At 35.0% G+C, this 23,118-nt stretch overlaps 1 protein-coding gene across 1 annotated transcript in view; it reads left to right on the top strand.

Moving 5' to 3' along the window:
- Nucleotides 1–22,087, top strand: part of Brinp3 (BMP/retinoic acid inducible neural specific 3) — a 391,357-nt gene extending 369,270 nt beyond the window's left edge. Inside the window, exon 8 of the mRNA XM_036202492.1 lies at nucleotides 20,624–22,087. Coding sequence (XP_036058385.1) covers nucleotides 20,624–21,740 — 1,117 coding nt within the window. The 3' untranslated portion in view covers nucleotides 21,741–22,087. The remainder of the gene's footprint in view (nucleotides 1–20,623) is intronic.
- The last annotated feature ends 1,031 nt before the right edge of the window (nucleotides 22,088–23,118 follow it).

The following is a 23,118-nucleotide window of genomic DNA, read 5'->3' as shown; positions in this document are numbered from 1 at the left end:
CAACTCTAATCAAAGTGTAGCTATTACTGGTAGCTTTTAACTATTTTACAAAAGGCATACACTTTCAATTAGTATAATTTCATAAGGTACATGGAATTTATTCTGAGGATACATCTAACACTGCCAGAATCCATTTTACCAGGGAATTAAGACAAAATTACCAAATATAAGCAGTACTGTGCAAAGACTTCACAAACATCTTCATCTCTTCCATGATTGTATACTATACAGTAGACAGTAAATATAGCTATCTCAGGTAATCTGGAATAAAAGTAAGAATAGATTTTATGAATTAAGAAAATTAACTCTATAAGACTCCCCAATGGCCTTCAAATTGGGAGGTAATTTGATGGATTTCTTTCTCAGGGGACTTCTCAGAGAAGAAGCATGCATATTTCTACATCTTGACACTGTACAAGGAAGTAAAATAAAAACATGGAAAATGTTGAGTGATACAATTTCATTCATCCTATTCTACATGATATCAGAGTTAGGAAGTGAATTCTTCATTTTTTACTCTATTTTTTGAGATTCTAATATAATTGCACCATTTCCATTATTTCCTCCCTCCTTCCAATCCCTCTCTTAGACCCCCCTTGCTCTAATTTCCTATTCATGGCCTCTTCATGATCAGTATTGAATGCATATGTATGTATGTTTATACATATACATTATGAATATACATATATATTCCTAAATGTAACTTGATCAGTCCATGCAATATTACTTTCATGTATGTTTTCAGGGCTGACTATTTGACATTGGATGGTCAATTGATATACTCTTCCCTAGGGAAGACTACATCTCCCATTCACAACTCTTCTCAGTTGCCTATAGTTCTTTGTATAGGTCTGAAGCCTCATGGACTTTTCTTCATGTACTTTGGTATCTCTATTGGTCTGACCCTTGTTCAGTTCATGTTTGGGAATCATGCTGGAGATAGATTATGGGTTTACATTCTGACATTACTAGAAGACACATCTCATTGCAAATTCCTTTATCCTATGACATTGACAATATTTCTGGCTCCTTTTGCAAATGTTCCCTGGGCCTTAGGTGAGGGTGTGTTTTGTTAAATGTGTTTGTCATCACTGGGCTCCATAACTCTGCATTTAGTTTGTGATTTTATGTAGCATCTCCATCCATTGTAAAGAGAAGATCCTTGATGAGTTTGATGTGTATACAACTATCAATGGGTATAAGAACAAATATTTATAGTGTTATAAATACTAAACTAGTATAAGAAATCAGCTGTAACTTGTGATGATTCATACCAATACCACATCCATCACTGACTGACTCTACCAGGGATCCAGTCCAGTGATTCCAAAGAAAATGCAAGCTTGGAAATTCTTTTCAACTCCATACTAGACAGACAAAAAGGAAAAGTGTTCATAAATATGTGTTTTCATTATTGTCCAAATTTGGATTTCAATTATATATATATATAATAATAAAATTATTTATAAATATATAATATTATATTAGAACTTTCTTTTTTCCTGTATCTTTTATCAAGTTGATTATGGAAAATGATAAACTCAGACAAAAATGTTACAATAGATGCATAACAATACTGGATGATAGTAGCATCCTTTTTTATAGCTTTTCATTATAGATGCAGGTGCATGCTCTACAGGACATGTTATAAGGACTGTTATCTAGATGTTTGCTAAATTTTACATGAGAAATACATTGGGGTGCTGACTTTTCTTTTATCTCATCACACTTACTTTGTTCTAAATTTTCCAGCTAACTAAATTCTAGTTTTAAACACCATAGTGTTTGGAAAGAGAAAGCAACATAAAGTGGATAATTGGTAATTCAAGAGTGCAGTCTGGGGTTGGATACAAACAGGAGAAGAAATAGGACATAATCCTAGGACAAAGTTATATCTGTTTACTGAGAACTGCCTCTGCTATATCAAAGAGAATGCTTTAGAATTCAATACAAGAAAATTAAATGAATTGTATTTCTTTATATCTATTAAATATGATGTTTACAAATTGTAACTACTTCATACATTTTAGTATAATTTATGGAGTTAATGCTGTTAACCAAATACTGTTCTGAGGAATACAACTATGAATGATTAAGATAAAAACAGTACCACAGTCATTGGAGTAACCGTCTTAGTGAAGCTTAGCATAAATGAGACAGCTGTGTAGCTTGATTTGCTTAACGGGCCCCTGGCAGTAGGATCAGGTTCTACCTCTGGTGCATGAGCTGGTTTTTGGAGTCCACTACCTGTGGTGGAACACCGCATACAGACTTAAGGCAGGGGGCAGGGCTTGGACCTTCCTCTACTGAATGTACCGGGCTTTGCTGACTCCACATAGGAGGCCTTATCTTCTTGTAGGAGGGAATGGGGTGTTGTTTGGGGAGGAGGATGGAATGGCAGGAGGATGGAAGAGGGGAATTTGTGATTGGTATGTAAACTTAATAAACAATTCCTTAATAAAATATATTAAAAAGAATTCAATACAGGAAATTAAAATAGATTATATTTATTTATATCTATGAAATATGCTGTTTATAAACTTTAACTACTCTATCTATATATATTTTTTTTGTTTTTTGTTTTTTTGTTTTTTTGTTTTTTGTATTTTTTGTTTTTCGAGACTGGGTTTCTCTGTGTAGTTTTGCGCCTTTCCTGGAACTCACTTGGTAGACCAGGCCGGCCTTGAACTCACAGAGATCTGCCTGTCCCAGCTACTTCATATATTTTATTATAATTTCTTGAAGTAATGCTATTAACCAATTACTGTTATGGGGAATACACCATGAATAATTAAGATTAAATATAATACCACAGTCATTGGAGTTATTGTTTTAGTGAAGCAATTTCTGCAAAACCATTTTTTCTTTTTAATGATCAATAAGAAAAAGAAACTGGAAAGGTAGCAAGGAGAGTTGGAATCAGTAGCAGTTGTAGATAGGAATTGTATGGAAAGCTTCACTTACGAAAATGACAATTAACAAATATGTAGGTGAAAATGAAGAAGCTTTATAGATGCCTGAGAGGGTCCATGAGTAGAAAGCCATAAATGCTAATGTTTGTGGAGAGAAGCAAAGATGTTTCGAAGCAAATGTGCACAAACCAGTGAGAATCAAGCATCACTGGAGTGGAAAAGAAATACCAGCGCAGGCTCAGAGCCACACCAGAAACGACAACAAAGCATCTTCAGAAGTTGCTCCAAGTTATCACATTTTTAACCTGCAAGAGATGAATGGAGTTGAGGTGAAGAGTGCCAGGATCCCATTTGGGTGTTAATGAGGCCCTGGTGTTCATTGAAGGGTTTAATGTAAATATGTACACATACACAGGCAAATGTTTTTCTGATATATTTGAAAAGGGAAGAGTATGCATGTTTTCATTTGAGAAGCATCACTAAACTGTTATTAACTGAATTTAAAGTTCCTGTTTCTTAACTTGTAAACATGTCTGACATTTTTTAGTTAATTATGTATCTATTGTCTAGAATTTTAAAGTTTTGGGTGAAATTGAAAATGTTCATAATAAAAGGAAATTTAAATTATTATTTTAATATTTAAATTAAAATTAAAAAATACAAAATTTAAATTTAAATTAAATAATGCATTAAAAACCTGCTGGCATAAGAAGCAAGAGTTTAGGGGCATGAGATAAGGCTACGTAGGTAAGATCCTTGCTGCTATTACAGGGACGAAAGAGCAGTTCACAGCACTCATATTGGGTAGGATAACATACAGTTGCTTACAAATCCAGCTCTAGGGTTTCTGATGCCCTCTTTGGGCCTTTATATGGATCATGTGCATGAAAACAAAACATAATGCAAGGACACTCATATCCACAAAATAAAATCAACAATTGAACAATGTTCTGAAAAAGAAAGAAAGCAATTCCACAGAAATTAGTGATCTATCCTCAAATTACATTGTTTTAAAGTCGGGGAACTAACCAGGACAGGGCGCTTTCTAGATCCCAAGTCCATCCACTATCTTGCCATAGTGTAATGATGTACCCTGGTTTTTATTTTCACACTAACTGTGAAGGGTTTGAGAAACCTATTCTTATTTCTATTCTCCGTTTATAAATTACCACGATTTCACTGATTTTTGAATAATTTTCACCCAACTGATTACTGTGTAATGAATGAATTGATACATTAAAAGGTACTATGAGTAAATCTTAAGGAATTGTAATTTATTAATATAATTCCATGAGTATTCCACAATAAGAATAACTAAATGATTTTAACTTAAGTTGATGTTTAAAAACACAGTGTGCCTCTCCTTCATGTATTTGCTCTCAATGAACAATAAAATAATTTAAGTTATTTTTATATAAGTGAATGAAGAGATATAATTGCGGGAGAAGGCTGAGGTGGCAAAAGTCTAATGAGACAAGGAAAGGAAAATTGTTTGGTTTTGTTTTCTTTAATGTTTTTTAAGTTTTATAATGTTCAATGGAAAACATTTGTAAATGTTGAAGATAAACAATATGATGTCTTGATAAATGTGCTGTTACCCAATTGTGGTGGTATTGTGTTCCCTAAAATATTATGCACACTAGTAAACTTATCTTTGGTCAGAGAACATGATGGCCACAATATTAAACATAGAAGATAGGCAGTGGTAGCACATGCCTTTAATCCTAGCATTCCAGAGGCAGAGATTTACCTGGATCTCTGTGTGTTCAAGGATACAGCCAAGCATGGTGACTCACGTCTAAAAGCTAAGGAGTGATGGCACAAAGCAAAAGCAGAAAGCTATATAAGGCGTGGAGACCAGAAACTAGCAGCATTTGGCTGGTTAAGCTTTTAGGCTTTGAGCAGCACATTTCAGCTGAGACCCATTGGAATGAGGACACAGAAGTTTCAAGTCTGAGGAAACAAGACCAGCTGAGGAACTAGCAAGGTGAGACAGCTGTGGCTTGTTCTACTTCTCTGATCTTCCAGCGTTCACCCCAATACCTGGCTCTCAGGTTTGTTTTTATTAATAAGACCTGTTAATATTCATGCTACACCCAATAATTTTTACAATTATATTAACATGGCTGTCACCTTTCAAGCTGTACAACAGAATGGAAATTTCTTGTAACAGAAAGTCTGTACTCTTTGATAATACTTTTATGAAGGAAAAAATACTGTTATTTTCTTGTGACATGAAGAGCTGTGCTGTGAATACTGAATTGAATGTTGTGAGTTTGATTTAATCCTTGGTTCTTTCTTGAGAAATATAATGCTTCAGCACAATTCTGACCAAAACAACTTAAAGAATTGATATATGGTGACATGTTTCTTTCAATTTAGAGGACTGGGAAGAGAGTGTACTTCAGATCATTTACAGAAGTGATATATGTGGGGATAAACTAAAATGATAAGAAAAATATTTCTTGTACGGATCCAAATACTGTTAGGAAGACTCCAACTTCAATTCCCTAGAAGTAGAAAAACATTGTGGGATTAAATTATTAACTGTATACTTACTGCTTTTCTCATTCATCTCTCATAACTCAAAACTGCAAGTAGATTTGTCTAAAGTTTTTACTGCAAAAACAAAAATCACCCAGAAATATACAGGAAATATAATCCTACTTCTTATGTAGATAAAAGCCATAATATTATGAGAATTCATAATAGTCACTGATTTCTATATCATATCATTCAAAATCTTACTATCATTTTATCTTAATTTAGAATATATTCTTGTGATTCTAAATACATATTTCAGCCATTGTATCAAGAATAGTGCCATTTTAATAATACAGTTAGCCAAAGCCAAAAATTGTCATGCTAAATTTAAAACAAACACAAAACAAGCATTAAAAAAACATACATTTACGTACTTTCAAGCTTTAACTCAAGAATTACTAATCATGGAAAAATTTCAGTTAAACCTAAGAACATTTGGAAGTCCTGATTCTTTCTCAAGATTTAAATGACCAGGAAAATTGTTTTCTTAGATATTTCACTCTGTTCAATATAATATACTCTACTCAGCAGAGAAAAACAATGACATCATGAGGTTTGCAGGCAAATGGATGGATCTAGAAAAAATCATCCTGAGTGAGGTAACCCAGATTCAGAAGGACAACATGGTATGTACTCACTCATAGGAGTATAGTAGATGTAAAACAAAGATGACTAGACTGCTACACACCTCCAGGGAGGCTACCTAGAAAACAGGACCCTAGGAAAGACACAGGGATCACCCAATGACAGAGAAATGGATGAGATCTACATCAACAACCTGGACGACAGTGGGAGTAATTAAGGGCAAGATTTGAGGGAAAGAAAGCTTAGGGGGCAGGAGATCCCAGCTAGATCAAGAACATAAAGAGAGAACGAGGAACAGACCATGATAAATGAAGACCACATGAGAACAGGAATAGGCAGAGTGTTCAAGAGGTCCTCAGAAATCCACAATGATATATCCTCTGTAGACTACTGGCAGTGGTCGAGGGAGGGCCTGATCTGACCTAGTCTGGTGATCAGATGACTAAACACCCTAGCAGTCGTTTTGGAACTCTCATCCAATAACTGATGGAAGTGGATGCAGAGATCCTTAGCCAGGCCCCAGGTGAAGCTCCAGGTGTCCAACTGTCGAGAAGGAGGAGGGACTGCAAGAGCATGAATTGTTGAATCCAAGATTGCAAAAAGCACAGGGACAAATAGCCAATCGAATGGAAGCACATGGTTTATGAACCAAAGGCTGTGGAGCCCCCAGCTGGATCAGGCCCTCTGGATAAGTGAGACAATTGAGTAGATTGATCTGTTTGGGAGGCGCCAAGGATGTGGGTCCAGGACCTGTCCTTGGTACATGAGCAGGCTGTTTGAAACCTTGTGCTTACACAGGGACACTTTGCTCAGCCTGGAAGGAGGGGACTGGACCTGCCTGTACTGAATCCACCAGGTTTAAATGAATCCCCAGGGGTGTCTTGGTCCTGGAGGACATGGGAATGGAGGGGAGGGGCTGGAGGGCAGGTGGGGATAGGGGCGGGAGGGGGGAGGACAGGGGAAGCCATGGCTGATGTATAAAATTAAAACACATAATAATAATAATAATAATAATAATAATAATAATAATAAATTATGTAAATAAATTGCATCTGTAAAAAAATATACTCACATATCTCTAGAGATAATTGGATGTATTTTCTATTTCTTAATTTAATCCTCCTTTATTTTTTAAAGGTCAGTTCCAAGAATTTTGTGTTTATGTTTTATTTTAAAGTTTCTAATAACACATTTCTCTGCAAAATTGTCTGTTTTATTTTATTTTACTGAGACTTAATACACAAATCTCTTCAAGTGGAATGACTCCTAGAACATGTATCCCACCCCTTATGTATAGAAAGTATCTAAGTTTTAATTTATCAAATAATAATAATGCAATTAACCCCTATATTTTTAATTAATGTGGAATTAGGACACAATCTCCAATCCCTCCCATACATTCCTTTCAAATTAATTGCCCTTTTTAATTTTATTCTTTAATTAATATTCACATATTTATAATGTTTATTTAAGCACAAAATGTAAATATAACAGACTGAATCAGTTTTTGTTGTTTGTATATATGTCGCTTCGTAGCTAATGAGATTGCTTTGAGGTTTTTTTTTTTTTTTTCATTTAAGTGAATGCTAGCTGATATTGGGTTTGTATAACCAATAAGGGAGTCTTCCATGTTAGCAAGCTTGTTTTATTGTTTCATTCTGGTTTATTCAACTAGGAAGATTATTTCATTACAGACTTCTGGGTACCCTTGCTTTTATGCTCTTTCTTAAACCTACCTTTTTTGCCTTCTCCCCTGAGCCACAGATGCAGAGCTGTGATGTAGACCTGACCACTGGGGATTGTGTTCCCTGGATCCATTGATCTTTACTGTGTTCAGGTGTGATTTTCTGTGGTGATCTCCATTTGCTCTAAGAGAACGTTCCTTGAGAAGAGGCTGTGGCTACAGTCATCTATGGGCACAAGGACAAGCTTTATAATGTAGTTTATAACTATGCTGTTCTAGAAAAGTTACAGTAATAGATTCATTTCTAAGGCCCATGATATCATTGGCAAAGGGACGTTGACTAGATTTCTAGTGCCAGGAATGTTTTCCTTCTTGTTGAGTGAGCTTTAAATCCACTTATACAGCTGTTGGTTACCAAAATGTGAGCACCACTTATTGTATCTCTATGGTTATCTCACCATGCTCATCAGTGTTGTGGTTCATGAGTGTTGCCTTTGGTAGGACTGTTTAATTGCTTCCCTCCCTTGACAGCTGGCATTGTATCTTCTGGAACTGTGGCAGCTAGAGCACAGGATTCAGCTTTCAAGTTAGATTTAGATGGAATCATCCAAGTCCTGTGCCTTAAGTATGTGGTGTTTTCAGCAACAGGTACTTACTTTCAACCCCTGAGAGACAGTCAAGGTCTATATCAAAGGTCTATAGTGCTCTGGGAATCACTTACTACAGCATGACCAACAATAGAAAGGAGGTTTCTTATGCCTGTTACTGGGGAGGGATGTTGTTATTCTACAGTTCTTAATGGGGCACTATCATCCTAAGTGGCATAACCTTCTGAAAGTATAATTTATTTATTGTGTCTTCTCCCTTCAGCCACCTTACCCGTTTTCTGTTTTGAATTCACAAAATATTTCCTTATGCCTGAGGTGGCATATGCATTATTAGAGTATGTATCAGAAAGCAAAGTGACCAATACTGTTGATTTCTTTCAGGAAATGCAACAATGCCAGATTCTCTCACTTAGATTTTTGGTTTGCATCAGACTAGAATCCCATAAGCATCTCTAAGTTTAAAATAAACTGGAATAGTAGCTTATTTTTATTTAGTACATTATGCTGAACAAATTAAGGTTTTGTTAGCCTTAACAATAAGCTATTGCTATTGTGTTTGCATACAATTCGGAAGAAAACCCATGCTTGAATCATTATTGCATGGCTGTGTTCTATTCTACTTCTCAGCATTTCATCTGCTAACAAGCAACTCTGTTACTCTCATATGTGTATACATAATTCACACACACACACACACACACACACACACACACACACACACACGAGCCTTGTAATAAAAATATGAAGTTAGAATAATGTATACCACTTTTGTAAGAATGCATTTTTCATAAATCCCAAACTTCTCTCTTGTGTTTGATCATAAAAAGTTGCATGTATGCAATTGCTGGGAGTGGGAGTTGTTGTTTGTGTATGTGTGATGTATATACACATGTTTATGTGCAAGTGTAAGTTCTTATGTGTATTTAGAAGCCAATAGAGGACATTGGGTATCCAAATATATTACCTTCTAGCTCATTCCTTTAAGACAGAGCTAACTGAACTTAGAACAAAGCTAACCACCAGCAAACCTCAGAACTATCCACTATTACTGCATACAGTATTTTCTCCATCTTTTCATAGGAGAAAACATCAATCAGCAGTCTCTGCTGAGCACTGCATTGTGCAAACCTGCACAAACATACAGAGAAATATGCTTTATATAGCCTTTGAGCACTGCTTATATGGCTCTGAAAACTGGGAAGAATGTGCTTTAGACCTGTGTACATATGATGTTCTATGTATGGAATGACCTAGGTAGCCCAGGGACTGTACATTATTGGGGATTCAAGAACCTAAACTGTTATTTGTTTATTTCACATATTTTTTCATAGGAGTCTAAGCAATAATTTGAATGTGGTATATTATTCCTTCCATTCTCAAAAGAGACCTTATATCAAATGCTAAAAAACAATAAAGCCTATAAATTATTAAGAAAGGATTTTTAAAAACTTTTAAGTAAGAAATAACTTATTTTCAAATAATCTGTAAGTATATTTACTGTAGAAACGTTAAATGAAGGCAAGGCTAGAAGGGATATGGATAAACATGGATTTTCATTCTGACAGCAGAACAGATTATGCTCTTGAAGAGACAGAAATTTCTGTCTATCTTCCTGACAGTTGATAAGGGGTTCCCATCTATAATTTCATGGTTTACCCTGCAAGTAAGAGAGAAGAGTAATTCTGAATTCCTGCTTGACTTGTGTCACTACTGATAGCATCCAGAAAGACTCATTCTTTTTACCAACAAGATGATGTTTTGTTAATGGAAATCTTATCACTGCAGTGAGAGAGATGTTCCATATTGTGTAAGTCAGCCTGGGAGCCCAAAGTTTAAAGTATTGGCTCTTGTATTTGTTTTATGAATAGATGTGGGGTGATCATTTAAACTAATTCATCACTTTCTTATCTCAACTGAGAAATGAGACCAAAGAATAGTAGACACACTGGACTTCTGTCTTCTTATAATCAGTCATTTGGTACATATTGATTTTATTTAATAAAATATAATATTACATTTCTAGAAATATATCAGCAGAAAATATCTCTTTATTGTCTTTTGTTAGCTAGAAAGGTCATTTGGAACAAGATGAGTTTACAGCTTGTGACATTAGAATATTGTAAGCAATCTTTTAAAAGATGTAAGTTAAAAATGATTCAATTATTGTAGTTTTACTAGCTGAAACATACATGAATGCAAATTAACCCTCTAGATGTAATCTCCAGCATAATAACAGAAGTTATAAAAACTTATGGTATTGATCATATATTTTCAGAGACATATTTTATATATGAATGTGAAAGTTGGTTTTATATATTTTTCACTTTCCTAGTTTCTAATAAATATACAGCTATAATATCTTTATCTACATTAACATTTTAAGATAATTGGTATATAATTTACAATAATTTATAATCAATATCACATGATTTTTAATAATTGTATATTTTAAGTCAAATTTGTACCAGCTAGATGAGAAACCAAATTATTGTCATAAGAATTCTAAACAAATGATGGAGTCAAAGTAGGACTTTTTTATTTTATTACCTTCCCAATTATAATATTCTGTATCTGAATTCATTTACAGTCACTACAAGTAATTAGTAAGGGATCTGGAATCACTGTCACTATTGTGTAAGGGCAACTTTATCTTTGAATGATGCTAAATAACATTCTCAAATATTTATGTATTAAACTTAACTCTCTTTGATATCCTGAGTCTGTCACTTCAACTTATCCATACCATTATACACACACACACACACACACACACACACACACACACACACACACACACATTTTTCATTAATTATTCTGAGTCACATTTGCCTTTCTAGTTTCTGAATTAGAGGATTTGCTGTACTCTTTCTAAAATCGTTTTTTACATCTATCTCCTCATGTATTAGAAGTAACAACTCTATCATTCTTTCCAAAGCTCCTGTCCACTATCACCTCAGAAACATACAATAACTTCAGTGAAAACTTTGCAAATATTTTCTTAGAATGTTACATTACCACTCATGTAACATAGAGTTATTATTTGTTATTCATTGTTCAAAATGTCTAAATGAATGAAAAGTGTATACAATCTAGATGTCTTTTACTTGTTAAAACTGTAAGTCATGCTTGAAAAGTATTTTACTTTCTTGTGTGGTGTCTGAAAGGCTGATTTTCACAATATTGTGCTGTTAATTGTCAAGAATTCCTTTGTATTCACTCTTTGTTTACTATAGCATGATGCAAATCTCATTCTGAAGAACATTTTTACCTCTTAGAGGGAAATACATGGTGAGCAGGTAATTAGAACAAATAATGCTAAATACACACACACACACACACACACACACACACACACACACACACACACGGTGCTCTAAAAGTTGGTACCTTAGGGCAGAGCAATGGGGAGCACAAAAGAGAAAAATGTGACCCTTGCTTCAGTGTCTTTCTTATGTTTTCATGAGGAGTGATCTATTTTTAAGTCACAATGATGAAGGCACTTTATTTATATTGGATATGGGTATTGGGGAGAGGTTGTCCCAGAGGGATTATGGATAGTTCCATCTCATATGAGAAATTACTATGATTTATGTGAGTGGAATGTCTTCTTATACATTTAAAGTAAAATTTATCTGAAAATATTGACCAGACTTCGTAGAGTCATGAAATAGTGAATTGAATGTTATTAGAGAAGATCCGGAGAAGAGGCTGAAGAAACAAAGTGTCACTTTATCTGAAAAGACCTTGTGACACTATGTCTGCAATTTAGTCACTATTTTAAAAGGGAAATAACTATATCATCATAAATAAAAAGCCTTCTCTGTTGATGCATAGGGGTTGGACAGTGAAAGAGACACAGACAAGGCACAAACAGAAAGAATCATTATGTAGACAGAATGGTAAGACCGGATGATTCTGAAATGCCTCAGATTAATCATTTTCAGTGGGCCAGCTTACTGCAGATTGTATTGATCATTTGAACAGAGGTGGGGAATATATATATATATGAAAGTGTGACAGAGAATTATTAGAGAGTGTTATGATTTTGAAATGACAATGAATAATATAGTAGAACTATTTGCAGCTGGTAGGGATGAGGAAACAAGTTTTATGGGTTCAGAGTAGATATCAGGCATTCACTTTAGCCTATATTTAATAGTGTTCATGAGGTCTTCATTTGAAGAAAATGCCTTAAAGGGCCATTTCGGATATGGGTTAATTTTTTTTTTTAGAAATTAGCCTACTTATTTGGGAAGTTATGAATAGATAAAGTAGCACTAAAGTCATAAGGATAGACATGGTTTAGCTTTAAATTTGGCACAAGGGAGGAAAAAGTTTAGGTGTGTAATTTGGATACAGTGAACTATGTTCTCATTACACTCCATAATAGAATGGTCCAGAAAACATTGAGGTGTTCATTAGGAAAAGGTTAATGTTCTGGTTTTTATAGTACATGCGCTCGGATATTATTTGTCTTTGCAATTCAAAATTAACTGGTAGTTTCTTTTCTGTTGCCGTGATCAAACATCCTGAACATAAAAGCAAGACAAGGGGAAAGGATTTACTTGATTGCAGGTCACAATCCGACATAAAAGAAGATGAGGATAGAATAGAAGCAGCAATGAGGGAGGGAGGTTTGGACTGCCTCATGCTCTGCTAACTTGGTTGTAGAGTCCACGAAAGCAGGGAATGATGTTTCCCACAGTGCACTGCCCCGCCCTACTGCCAACATTCCTGTCAATCATCAATCAAGACAAACCCTCAGAAGCATGGCACAATGACAGCTCACAGACTTATATCTAGGTGAGACTAATGATGAGATTTCTCACCCAACAGCATATCTTATATATACCTTCTGGTACTGTGAATGTTAGTCAATAAGGGAGAAGCATAACTGAACCCTCAATTTCTCCATATGCAATGCCATCTGTTATGCTGTCAATAATGGGGTCACAGTCAGATTGTGAAATGTAACCAACTAGCATTAACAATAACCTGTATTGTTTGTGGGAGTCCATGAGACCCCTTTGGCCAATAACTAAAAGAAACACACACAAAAATAAATAAATAAATAAATAAATAAATAAATAAATAAAGGTGTAGCTCCCTCTTTGTACTAGGGTTTTTATTTGATAGCATGATATCTAACTGAGGCATTGTTTTTCTCTTTATATGGTAACTATTTAAATTCCATTTATGTATGTATATATACTTAGGAAACTTTAAGACATATTTCTTTGGAAGAAAACTGTAGGATTTAACAGTCTCTTCTGTGTCTAAGAATATTCATTTTTTTGAACCTAAAATCCTTTTAATTGCTCTTTAGGAGTTTTTTATTCATTTTTAATTACCAATCACAGATTCTTCTGTCTTCCCTCCTCTTGACCCTCCAGCCTTCCCCCCACAGCCCACCACCTTTAAAAATTAATTAGACGGAAGTATTATCAATTTCTCTTGCTTTTTTTTTCTTCTTAGTGACATGGGCTGGTAAAAAGTGTTGACAGTGAGAAGTGTACACTGAGTTCTTTGCCTTAAATATCTATGTTGTTTAAAATTGTTGCTTGATTAGAATCAAAGTGAAGAAAATTAATTGGGAAGAATTCCAATTAAAATTCTCTTACTTTTATATACTTAAGGTAATTCTTGAGGTAGGAGAAAAGTTTTCTATTTTCTAACTTTTTTTTTTTTTTTTTTGGTTTTTCAAGACAGGGTTTCCCTGTGTAGTTTTGGTGCCTGACCTGGATCTTGCCCTATAGACCATTCTGGCCTTGAACTCACAGAGATCCACTTGGCTCTGCCTCCTGAGTACTGGGATTAAAGGCACCACTGCCTGGCCTATTATCTATCTTTTGAAACAAAACAGTTACACCTCAGATGAAGAGGTGTAGCTACACATACTACATTTGGTAATTGAAAAGGGAAACTAGTTCAGGCTCTCCAGGAAAGCTTATTAAATGAAACTACATGAAAAAAGGAACATCTAATTGTAAAGACAGTCCTTGGGAAGAAGCCCTGGTTCTTCACCTTTTGTCTGTAAATTTATGACAGAATATGTACAGCCAGGTGGGTTCCAACATTACCAATCATACCAACACCACATCTCTTGTTCTACTTTAGAATAATCTGAGATTCTATTTTTCTTAAGTCAATATGAGTCATATTCAAATTTACTTTGTTTTATGTCAACTTAAAATAAGCCAGATTCATTTGAGAAGAGAGAACCTCAGTTGAAAAATATATTGTAGTAGATTGGCCTGAGAGAAGGCTTGGGGAGCATTTTCTTGATTGATGATATGAGTAGTTTTAGCTCACTCTGAGTATTGCCATCCCTGGACTGGTTATCCTGGGTACTATGAGAAAGATGGATGACCAAACTATGAGGAACAAGTCAGCTTTCACCCTGTGGTCTCTGCATCAACTTCTCACTCCAGGTTTCTGCCTTGAGTACACCATTGTATGCAAATGCAAGGTAGAATATTTTACTACTACATGTCTCTGTGTCTCTGTCTTCTCCTTTCTTCTTCTTCTTCTTCTTCTTCTTCTTCTTCTTCTTCTTCTTCTTCTTCTTCTTCTTCTTCTTCTTCTTCTTCTCCTTCTTCTTCTTCTCCTTCTCCTTCTCCTCCTCCTCTCCCTTCTTCTTCTCCTCCTCCTCCTTCTCCTCCTCCTCCTCCCTCCTCCTCCTCCTCCTTCTTTTCTCTCTCTCTTTATCTATCTATCTATCTATCTATCTATCTATCTATCTATCTATCTATCAAGCAATCATTTATCATCTATCTATTACAGAGAGAGAGAGAGTCTATTTTATCTTACTACTTAGTAAAAACTAGCCACATCTCTTTAGAAGGCATTTGATCAACTTTGCCCAAGTCTCTGTTCTTATTTGCATTCAGCATCAAGATGAGATAGAAGTCTGCTTAGCCAGAAGTTACAACCTCTCATTTAATTATCAGTTCCTGGACTGAAAGATTTGTTCCATGTTCAAAAATTTGGATAGGGGCCGCATTTCACTTTCTTTCCAAATGATTCTTAAGCAATAATATAGCACCAAAAGATGGTAGTGATTTGATATGACTCATTCCCTTTTTCTACCTTTAAATTTTCAAGCCTATAGGAAATAAGAATAGACATATTAGCTAGAAGTAAAAAAATTATCTCATGCAGTCTGTGTTCATAGTCCTATTATTATGATTTTTGTTTTCTCAAATGAATCTAAGCATTAATGTGTGTTAGGCAAGTAATCTACCACTGGCTTATATTCTCAGACTGATTTATGAATTTACTTTGTGAAAAAAAATCTAAGTACCTGAGCTAGAATTTAACTCACTTTCCAGCCAAGGATGACCATCAACTTCTTTCCCAGATTCTCTGACTAAGAGTAGCTATTATTATATTCCAGAGATCCTGCCCTAGCTTAGTGAGAACTCTTTATCAACTAATGTACAGATTTTTAACCTAATGTGAGATTTTCATTGTACTGGGAAATGCTCAGAGGGTATTTTCGAATGAATGAACGGCAAAATGATATTTATTCTAATATAATTCAGTTCACCTCTTTCTTACCTTGCAAAGAACTGTAAACACACGTCAAACAACATATATCAAATAAACAAAAGAATAGATTGTCCCTTTTTTTTTTCAAATGTCTCTTTGTCTTACATTACATGCTTGGTTGTGTTTCAAGGTTGTCACATTCAATTTCTATATGTTTGTTGTTTTAAATTTTGTTTGGACTTTTTCTACATATTAACACAATTTTTTTCTGGTTGGTAAAATTGCATATTAAGCCTATATTTCTGGTAATGTGTTTTCCCCTTACTTTTCTTGATTATGATTATAGTTCTTACTGTTTTCATTTGAATATTTATTTACAATTTATACTTCATAGCCTTTTTAAGAGTGCTAATGCTCTAGTCAATAGAGAGTGGTAAGCAAAATGTTCTACCACTGATCAACATTCTCGTCCTCTGCAGAAACTTTATGTTTAGATATTAAGAGTTTTGTTTAGATTTCAATGAATATTCATAGTGATATACAAAGGTCTTGTTACAGACAAATTGATATACTCATAAACCTAAATCATATCCAAATATCTATAATTTTTATTACTCCAGGAATTCTCTCATGCCTACTTACAAAATCCTTCTACAACATGGCTAGTATAAGTAGGTTTAATTTTTTCTCCAGAAATTAGATTAAAGGGTACTGTATTGAGTAAACTGTTATGTTTTGATTTTTTTCATGTAGCTTAATTTCTCATATTCACTCAAGTTACAGCCTGTCAGTATCTTCTATTTGCAATTTCTTAATATATCTGAAAATTATCTTATATTTAATATTGAAAAGTATTTAATATTTAAAAAAGAATTTTATATTTAAATACCTCATTTAAAAAAAATTCTCATGTTTTCAAATTTGTGTCCACAATAGAGATGAAATAAAATACAGACTCTATGAGAAAGGGTCCATGAATTTTGCCCTCGGGTCATACTAGCATCTTCAACACTGTCTCTGAGTGTCTCTGTCTCTGTCTGACCCTGCTTCCCTCACCCCCACCTCCCCCCACCATCCTCTCTGTAAAACTCACTGAGTACAGGATAGCTTGAAAATGAAATTTTCTTTTCTCAGAATGTAAAATCATCTCCAAGAGCAAACCCGTTGTGTGTCAAGTGTCAGCTGGAGCCCAGGGCGACAGTGCCAAAGCTGTGATGTCCAGAGCACTGGAGTGAGGAAAGGAGGAGAGACAAAGCCTTTCTTGGCTGGGTCTCTGTGTGACTGAGCTAACAATCAGCTTATGATTGTTTAAATGGCTGTGGGTGTTTAATCCCCAGAATTTATATTTAGTTTAAGGTATTAAGGTCTAAGAAAGACAAATCTACGAAAGCTAAAATGAAATGGCATTCCCGAAAGAGTAATCCTTAGTTTCAAAGAGATCCGGAAATTATATTGTTTAGGTTTAAAAATTTAGATACACGTTGCACAGATTTGGAAAGCAATAAAGGATTAGAAGGCTGGAATAAAGAACCTTTGAAATAAGATTATTAGTGCTCAGAGAGGATTTAACCATGAGAGAGGGTAATTGTTTTTATATCAACACATGTTCTCACTGAAAATTGTTAGCATCTACAATGTATGTTCAGAATTGCACAAAGTTTTGAGGGCTTTGGAAATGTCACATGGAGACAGCATACACTTTGAAGTACAGTCTCAGTTAATGAAAGAGTGCCTAGTTTGATGAAATTTAAATGTAGGGATACTGTGTAATAGAAATCATAGAGAAATGAATTGTTAAAGAGCAATGAAATGCTCATTTTCCAGGGGAAAACCAGTTATAATAAAGAAACTGCCTACAATGGCACTTTTTTAAGTTGCAGTAGTAACAAAAGTCATGATCACAGAAATAAGATTTTTCATTTCTTTCCTATTAATTCTGTATGGACTATAATCCTCACTTGCAATGTACTTTGATTCTTAAAACAACTTTCTGACATACTTTATTCTTATTTTTCCAATGAGGTAAGTAAAGTAGGATTCAAAGTTAATAGTTGATCTCCAAGAAAAGGTTCTTATGCAAACTTCCTGCATTTTGCCTGAGAATCAAACCACTATATCACAAATAAAAAAATATTGTATTTGTCTCCAATGCTGTCTTGTATGTGAATAAATGGCTATTTTCCCTATGGACATTAGTTAGAGATTTTTCCTTTCTATAATATTGAATACTTTTAATACTCATTTTTAAAATAGCACTTTTTATAATCTTAAAAACAAAATAATTTAAAATAACATTTATATTTCTTTTATGAATTTATCTTCATATTGATGGTTATCAGACATGTCATTAAGTTATTAAAATGTATAGGCAAGAACTTTTCAATTATTAAATTGTACTAACACTTTACAAATTACTTTGATAATTTTTTTTAGTATTATTTATTAGTGGATGCAATGCAACTGGTCCATTGTATGAGATTTTCATGAAACTGTATATTTATACTGGTGGAGCAAAACAGAATTTATTTATTAAGCTATGTTTTAGTGTTTGCCTTGTGGCAAAAGATTTATCTTCCCAAGTTAGAGTAATGCATAATTTGTCGATGATTTAAGAGTCTCTGGGTCTTAACTAATGTTTTTATGCCTAAATAGATTTGAGATTAACTTGGGAAGGTACTTTCCTCCTTGTAATACTATCCTTCAAATTTTAGTGAAAACTTGATTACAAAGAAAACTCCCTCCCTGATGGGGCAGGAAATCCCTCTCCTTTACACTGTTCATGTGCTTAGGTGCTGATTGCCTTGATTGCTTTTTTTTTTTTTTTCTATTTTCCTTAGTTTGTTTCCAAGCCTCTTTCTTCTGCTTTCCCCAATCAGTAGTTTCTGTCCTATTATCTGATTCTTTATCTTCCAGTCCTTCCTCCCAATCCTTTCTCCCATCAGTTCATCCTCTCTTTATTCTATGAACTGCTTTTAAGTAAATGTCAAGACCAATGACAAGCCCTTGATTAAAAGCGGCAGCCCATCCTGTTTCTCACTGAGATACTAGGAAAACTACATAGGTGTTAGTCTGGTAAATCTTAGCTTATCTGAGCCAAGTTTCTGTGTGTGTGAATGTGTGTATGTGTGAATATGCATCAACCATCTCTGTGTGAGTGAATGTGTGTATGTGTGACTATGCATCAATGATCTGTGAGTGTGAATGTGTGTATGTGTGAATATGCATCAATTAATTGCGTGTATAAATGTATGTGTGAATAAGAATTAACCAACTGTGTGTGTGAGTGTTTGTATGTGTGAATATGCATCAACCGTCTCTGTGTGAGTGAATGTGTGTATTGTGAATATGCATCAAAAGGGCAGTATTGTTATATTTGCTTAAAATTTTGTCAAAAAAGGATATGAAAAACAATCTACCATGGAATTTTTAAGATATTTCACTCAAAATCTTTTTAAAGTTCCAAAATTATGTAACAAAAACCCAGTTTTACTCCTTTTTGGAAAAACTATGTGAACTTTTCAGTACATTTTAAAAAACCCACTAGGCAATGTTAAAACTTGCTGACTACCCATTTTTGACAGCTGCTTACACCAAGATTTCACTTAGAGTAAAGAAAAGAAAGATTATCAAATTCTTTTTCGTCAAAAAATTCCCCGTGAAATACAGCCAAGTGGTCAAAGGGTGGTTAATGAGGGGAGAGGACAAGAGGCTGTGAGGCAAAGCTCCCCTTGCTGCCTCTCCATAGCACGTGCATGGTGTGACTGAATGTCGAACTGTCAATTTTCACATGACAAGCAGAAAAGCAAGAAAATGAACATGTTCTTTCATCATTACTTCTGTGAAAGCAAGAGCCACCATCTAAATGCTGGTTCAAAATCGGTAATAGCAAAGTAAATAATTGCTTTCTCTCAATGTCCAAACAATTCTTTCTACAGTTCCCTACTATGGTGATCTCAGCCTTTAGCCTTAGCCTTTATTTGTCCTTATGATCTCAAAACATGATTAGAGTATACAGTGAGAGATGAGTTTGCACTAAGGACTCATGCTTTGGTTGCAGGGAAGAAAATGCGATCCTCAATTCAGATGGGCTAAACATTTTATATGTTATGTTAGTGAGACATGTGTAGAACTAAATACACAAGTAGAGCATAGAGGAAGGAAAGAGGAAAGTAAGAGGGGAGAGGGAGAAAGAGAAGGAGAGAGAGAAGAAGGAGGAGGAGGAGGAGCAGGAGGAAGAGGAGGAGGGAAGAGACTATCTAGTAAATAATGAAAATATATTGAATGGGTCACAGTTCTAGAGCCAGGAATCCAAGACCTATGGACAAACTAATGATGAGATTGCTGTTGTTATTATTGCTGCTGCAGCTGCTGGTAATGCTGCTGCCAAGAGACAACATAGAGGTTAAACCTGGTCTTTTGTAAAGAATTTACTCTCAGTGACAATGGAATAAACTCCTCAATGAACATGATATTCCCATGATATAATGACTTCTCATAGGATCCACATCCATACTTTATACCATGTTTCAAACAATCTAATCTTGATTTGGTGTGAGTAATAATTAAGAGAAAATTGTTGTGTTTCAATTATTTTTCTATGTGTGTGTGTGTGTGTGTGTGTGTGTGTGTGTGTGTGTGTGTAATGGATCTTTATATCATATTATTACTGTTTGTAGATTGGAAAAGAGTGCAGAGAGTAGAGAGATGGGATTTAATTTATGGCAGTACTAGTACACACACACTCACACAGAATCAAAGTATTTATTTAGAATCGCTTTTTTTTTTTTATGTATTTCTAGAACCTCAACGTACTGGCTCACTCGCATCCAGTCTTTTCTCTACTGCAATGAGAACGGCCTCCTGGGCAGCTTCTCTGAGGAGACACACTCCTGCACCTGTCCCAACGACCAGGTAGTGTGCACAGCCTTTCTGCCCTGCACAGTGGGCGATGCCTCTGCTTGCCTGACCTGTGCACCTGACAACCGTACCCGCTGCGGCACCTGCAACACAGGCTACATGCTGAGCCAGGGACTCTGTAAGCCTGAAGTTGCCGAATCAACTGATCACTACATTGGCTTTGAGACTGACCTGCAAGACCTGGAGATGAAATACCTGTTGCAGAAAACCGACCGACGAATAGAAGTCCATGCCATCTTTATCAGTAATGACATGCGCCTCAATAGCTGGTTTGATCCTTCCTGGAGAAAGAGGATGCTCCTTACCTTAAAGAGTAACAAGTACAAGTCCAGTCTGGTCCACATGATCTTGGGTCTCTCTTTACAGATTTGCTTAACTAAAAATAGCACGTTGGAGCCAGTGCTGGCAGTTTACATCAATCCCTTTGGAGGCAGCCATTCTGAGAGCTGGTTTATGCCTGTGAGTGAAAGCAGCTTTCCAGACTGGGAGCGGACTAAGCTGGACCTCCCACTGCAATGCTATAATTGGACACTGACTCTGGGAAACAAATGGAAGACATTTTTTGAGACAGTACACATCTACCTGAGGAGTCGCATCAAGGCCAATGGCCCCAACAGCAATGAGAGCATTTACTATGAGCCTTTGGAATTTATTGACCCATCCCGGAACCTGGGCTACATGAAAATCAACAACATCCAAGTGTTTGGCTACAGCATGCACTTTGACCCCGAAGCTATCCGGGACCTGATTTTGCAGCTGGACTACCCCTACACTCAGGGATCCCAGGACTCGGCACTTTTGCAGCTACTAGAGATAAGAGACCGTGTAAATAAACTCTCCCCACCTGGTCAGCGCCGTCTAGATCTTTTCTCTTGCTTGCTTCGTCATAGACTAAAGCTGTCTACTAGTGAGGTGGTAAGAATTCAATCTGCTCTGCAGGCATTTAATGCCAAATTACCAAACACAGTGGATTATGACACAACCAAATTATGTAGTTAACCATATGTCAAGCACAACCCAAAACCTTGAAGGAGTTTTTACAGTGCTTTTGTGGAACAGTTTATGTTTGGAAAAGTAAATTTAAATTGTCTTTTCAATATCTGTCTTATATCAGTCAATAACGTTGGATGGCAATTTACACACATGAACTTGCTGACAATGAATATATTATACTACAGTTTTGGTTTATGAATGAAATAAATACTGACACCAGTCTAGAAGACATTCTACTTTTTACAATAAATTTCATTTGTAATTTTATATGTTCCGTGGCAATGCTTTTGTGCATTACATCCTCTAGAGGGAGCATAAAAAGATACCAATAAAATTTTGTAGCTGAACAGTTATTAACAAGAAGTGCTGTGGGATTCATTTATTTTTCCAAGAAATGAGTTCTATTTCGATATAATTTGTAGGAACCTGGGGAAAATTCTCCAGAACCTTTTAATGTAAAGAGTTGAAGTTTCCTTCTGATCATCTTTTTTCTGAAAAATCCAAATAGGGGGACTTCTTGCATTCAGTTCCTTTCTCCTGGTGAAGAACAGAATGGCTGAAGAGTGCTTTTAGCTTCATTCAGAAACTAAAATGAGAATAAATAATGATTAAAATTGTCATAAACACTAATTTATAAATAAATGTCAATGTATTTCAGCAAACATATATCAAAATTAGATGACTATAAGCCAAAGTACAAGGAGCATAAACTGGTAACCTTCTTACCAACCCTCTTTATCACTCATTCCACTTCTAGTAACCAGTCACCAAGATTCTGTATAATAATTTAAAAGAATGAAAAGCTACATCTTACCAATGTCGATAAGATAACACTTCTGGAATTCACAAGCTATAATGTAAGGGTATAAAAAATGCTTATATAAATACCTGACAAATAGATGAATTTTTTTCTGAGACTCACATTACTAAAATACACTTGATATGTAGAACTTTCATAACTAGTATAAATGTTTCTTTTGAAAGTTATATTCATTTTTTATTGGTATGTTATATAATTATAGAACTGTATTTGGCTATTTTTCTATAAATGGAATTTTCATTTTTATTAGAGTATATGATTAGTAAAATATTTTGTCACTTATCACACAGAACTTATCTAGGCATATTTTGCAATTTTCCTTATTGACTGACCAAATGCACAGTTAATTCTAGCTTTCTTGAGGATATAGAACATTTTTTTCTGAGAGCACAGAAAAAGGACTCATGAAAGATGTGTGAAATTTAAATAAAACTAAAAATACAGTTGATGTAAGAATTATACACATATTTTGGACTCTTGAGCTGTATATTTTCATTTAAAAAATAATAAGTTGATAGGTCCTACAATAAATATTTAGTCATTCTGCAAAACAAAACATAATGA

This window comes from Onychomys torridus, chromosome 11 (genome assembly GCF_903995425.1).
Source record: "Onychomys torridus chromosome 11, mOncTor1.1, whole genome shotgun sequence".
Lineage (NCBI taxonomy): Eukaryota > Metazoa > Chordata > Mammalia > Rodentia > Cricetidae > Onychomys > Onychomys torridus.
Note: the sequence above shows the minus strand (reverse complement) of the source record. Positions and strands in the feature narration are given on the sequence as shown.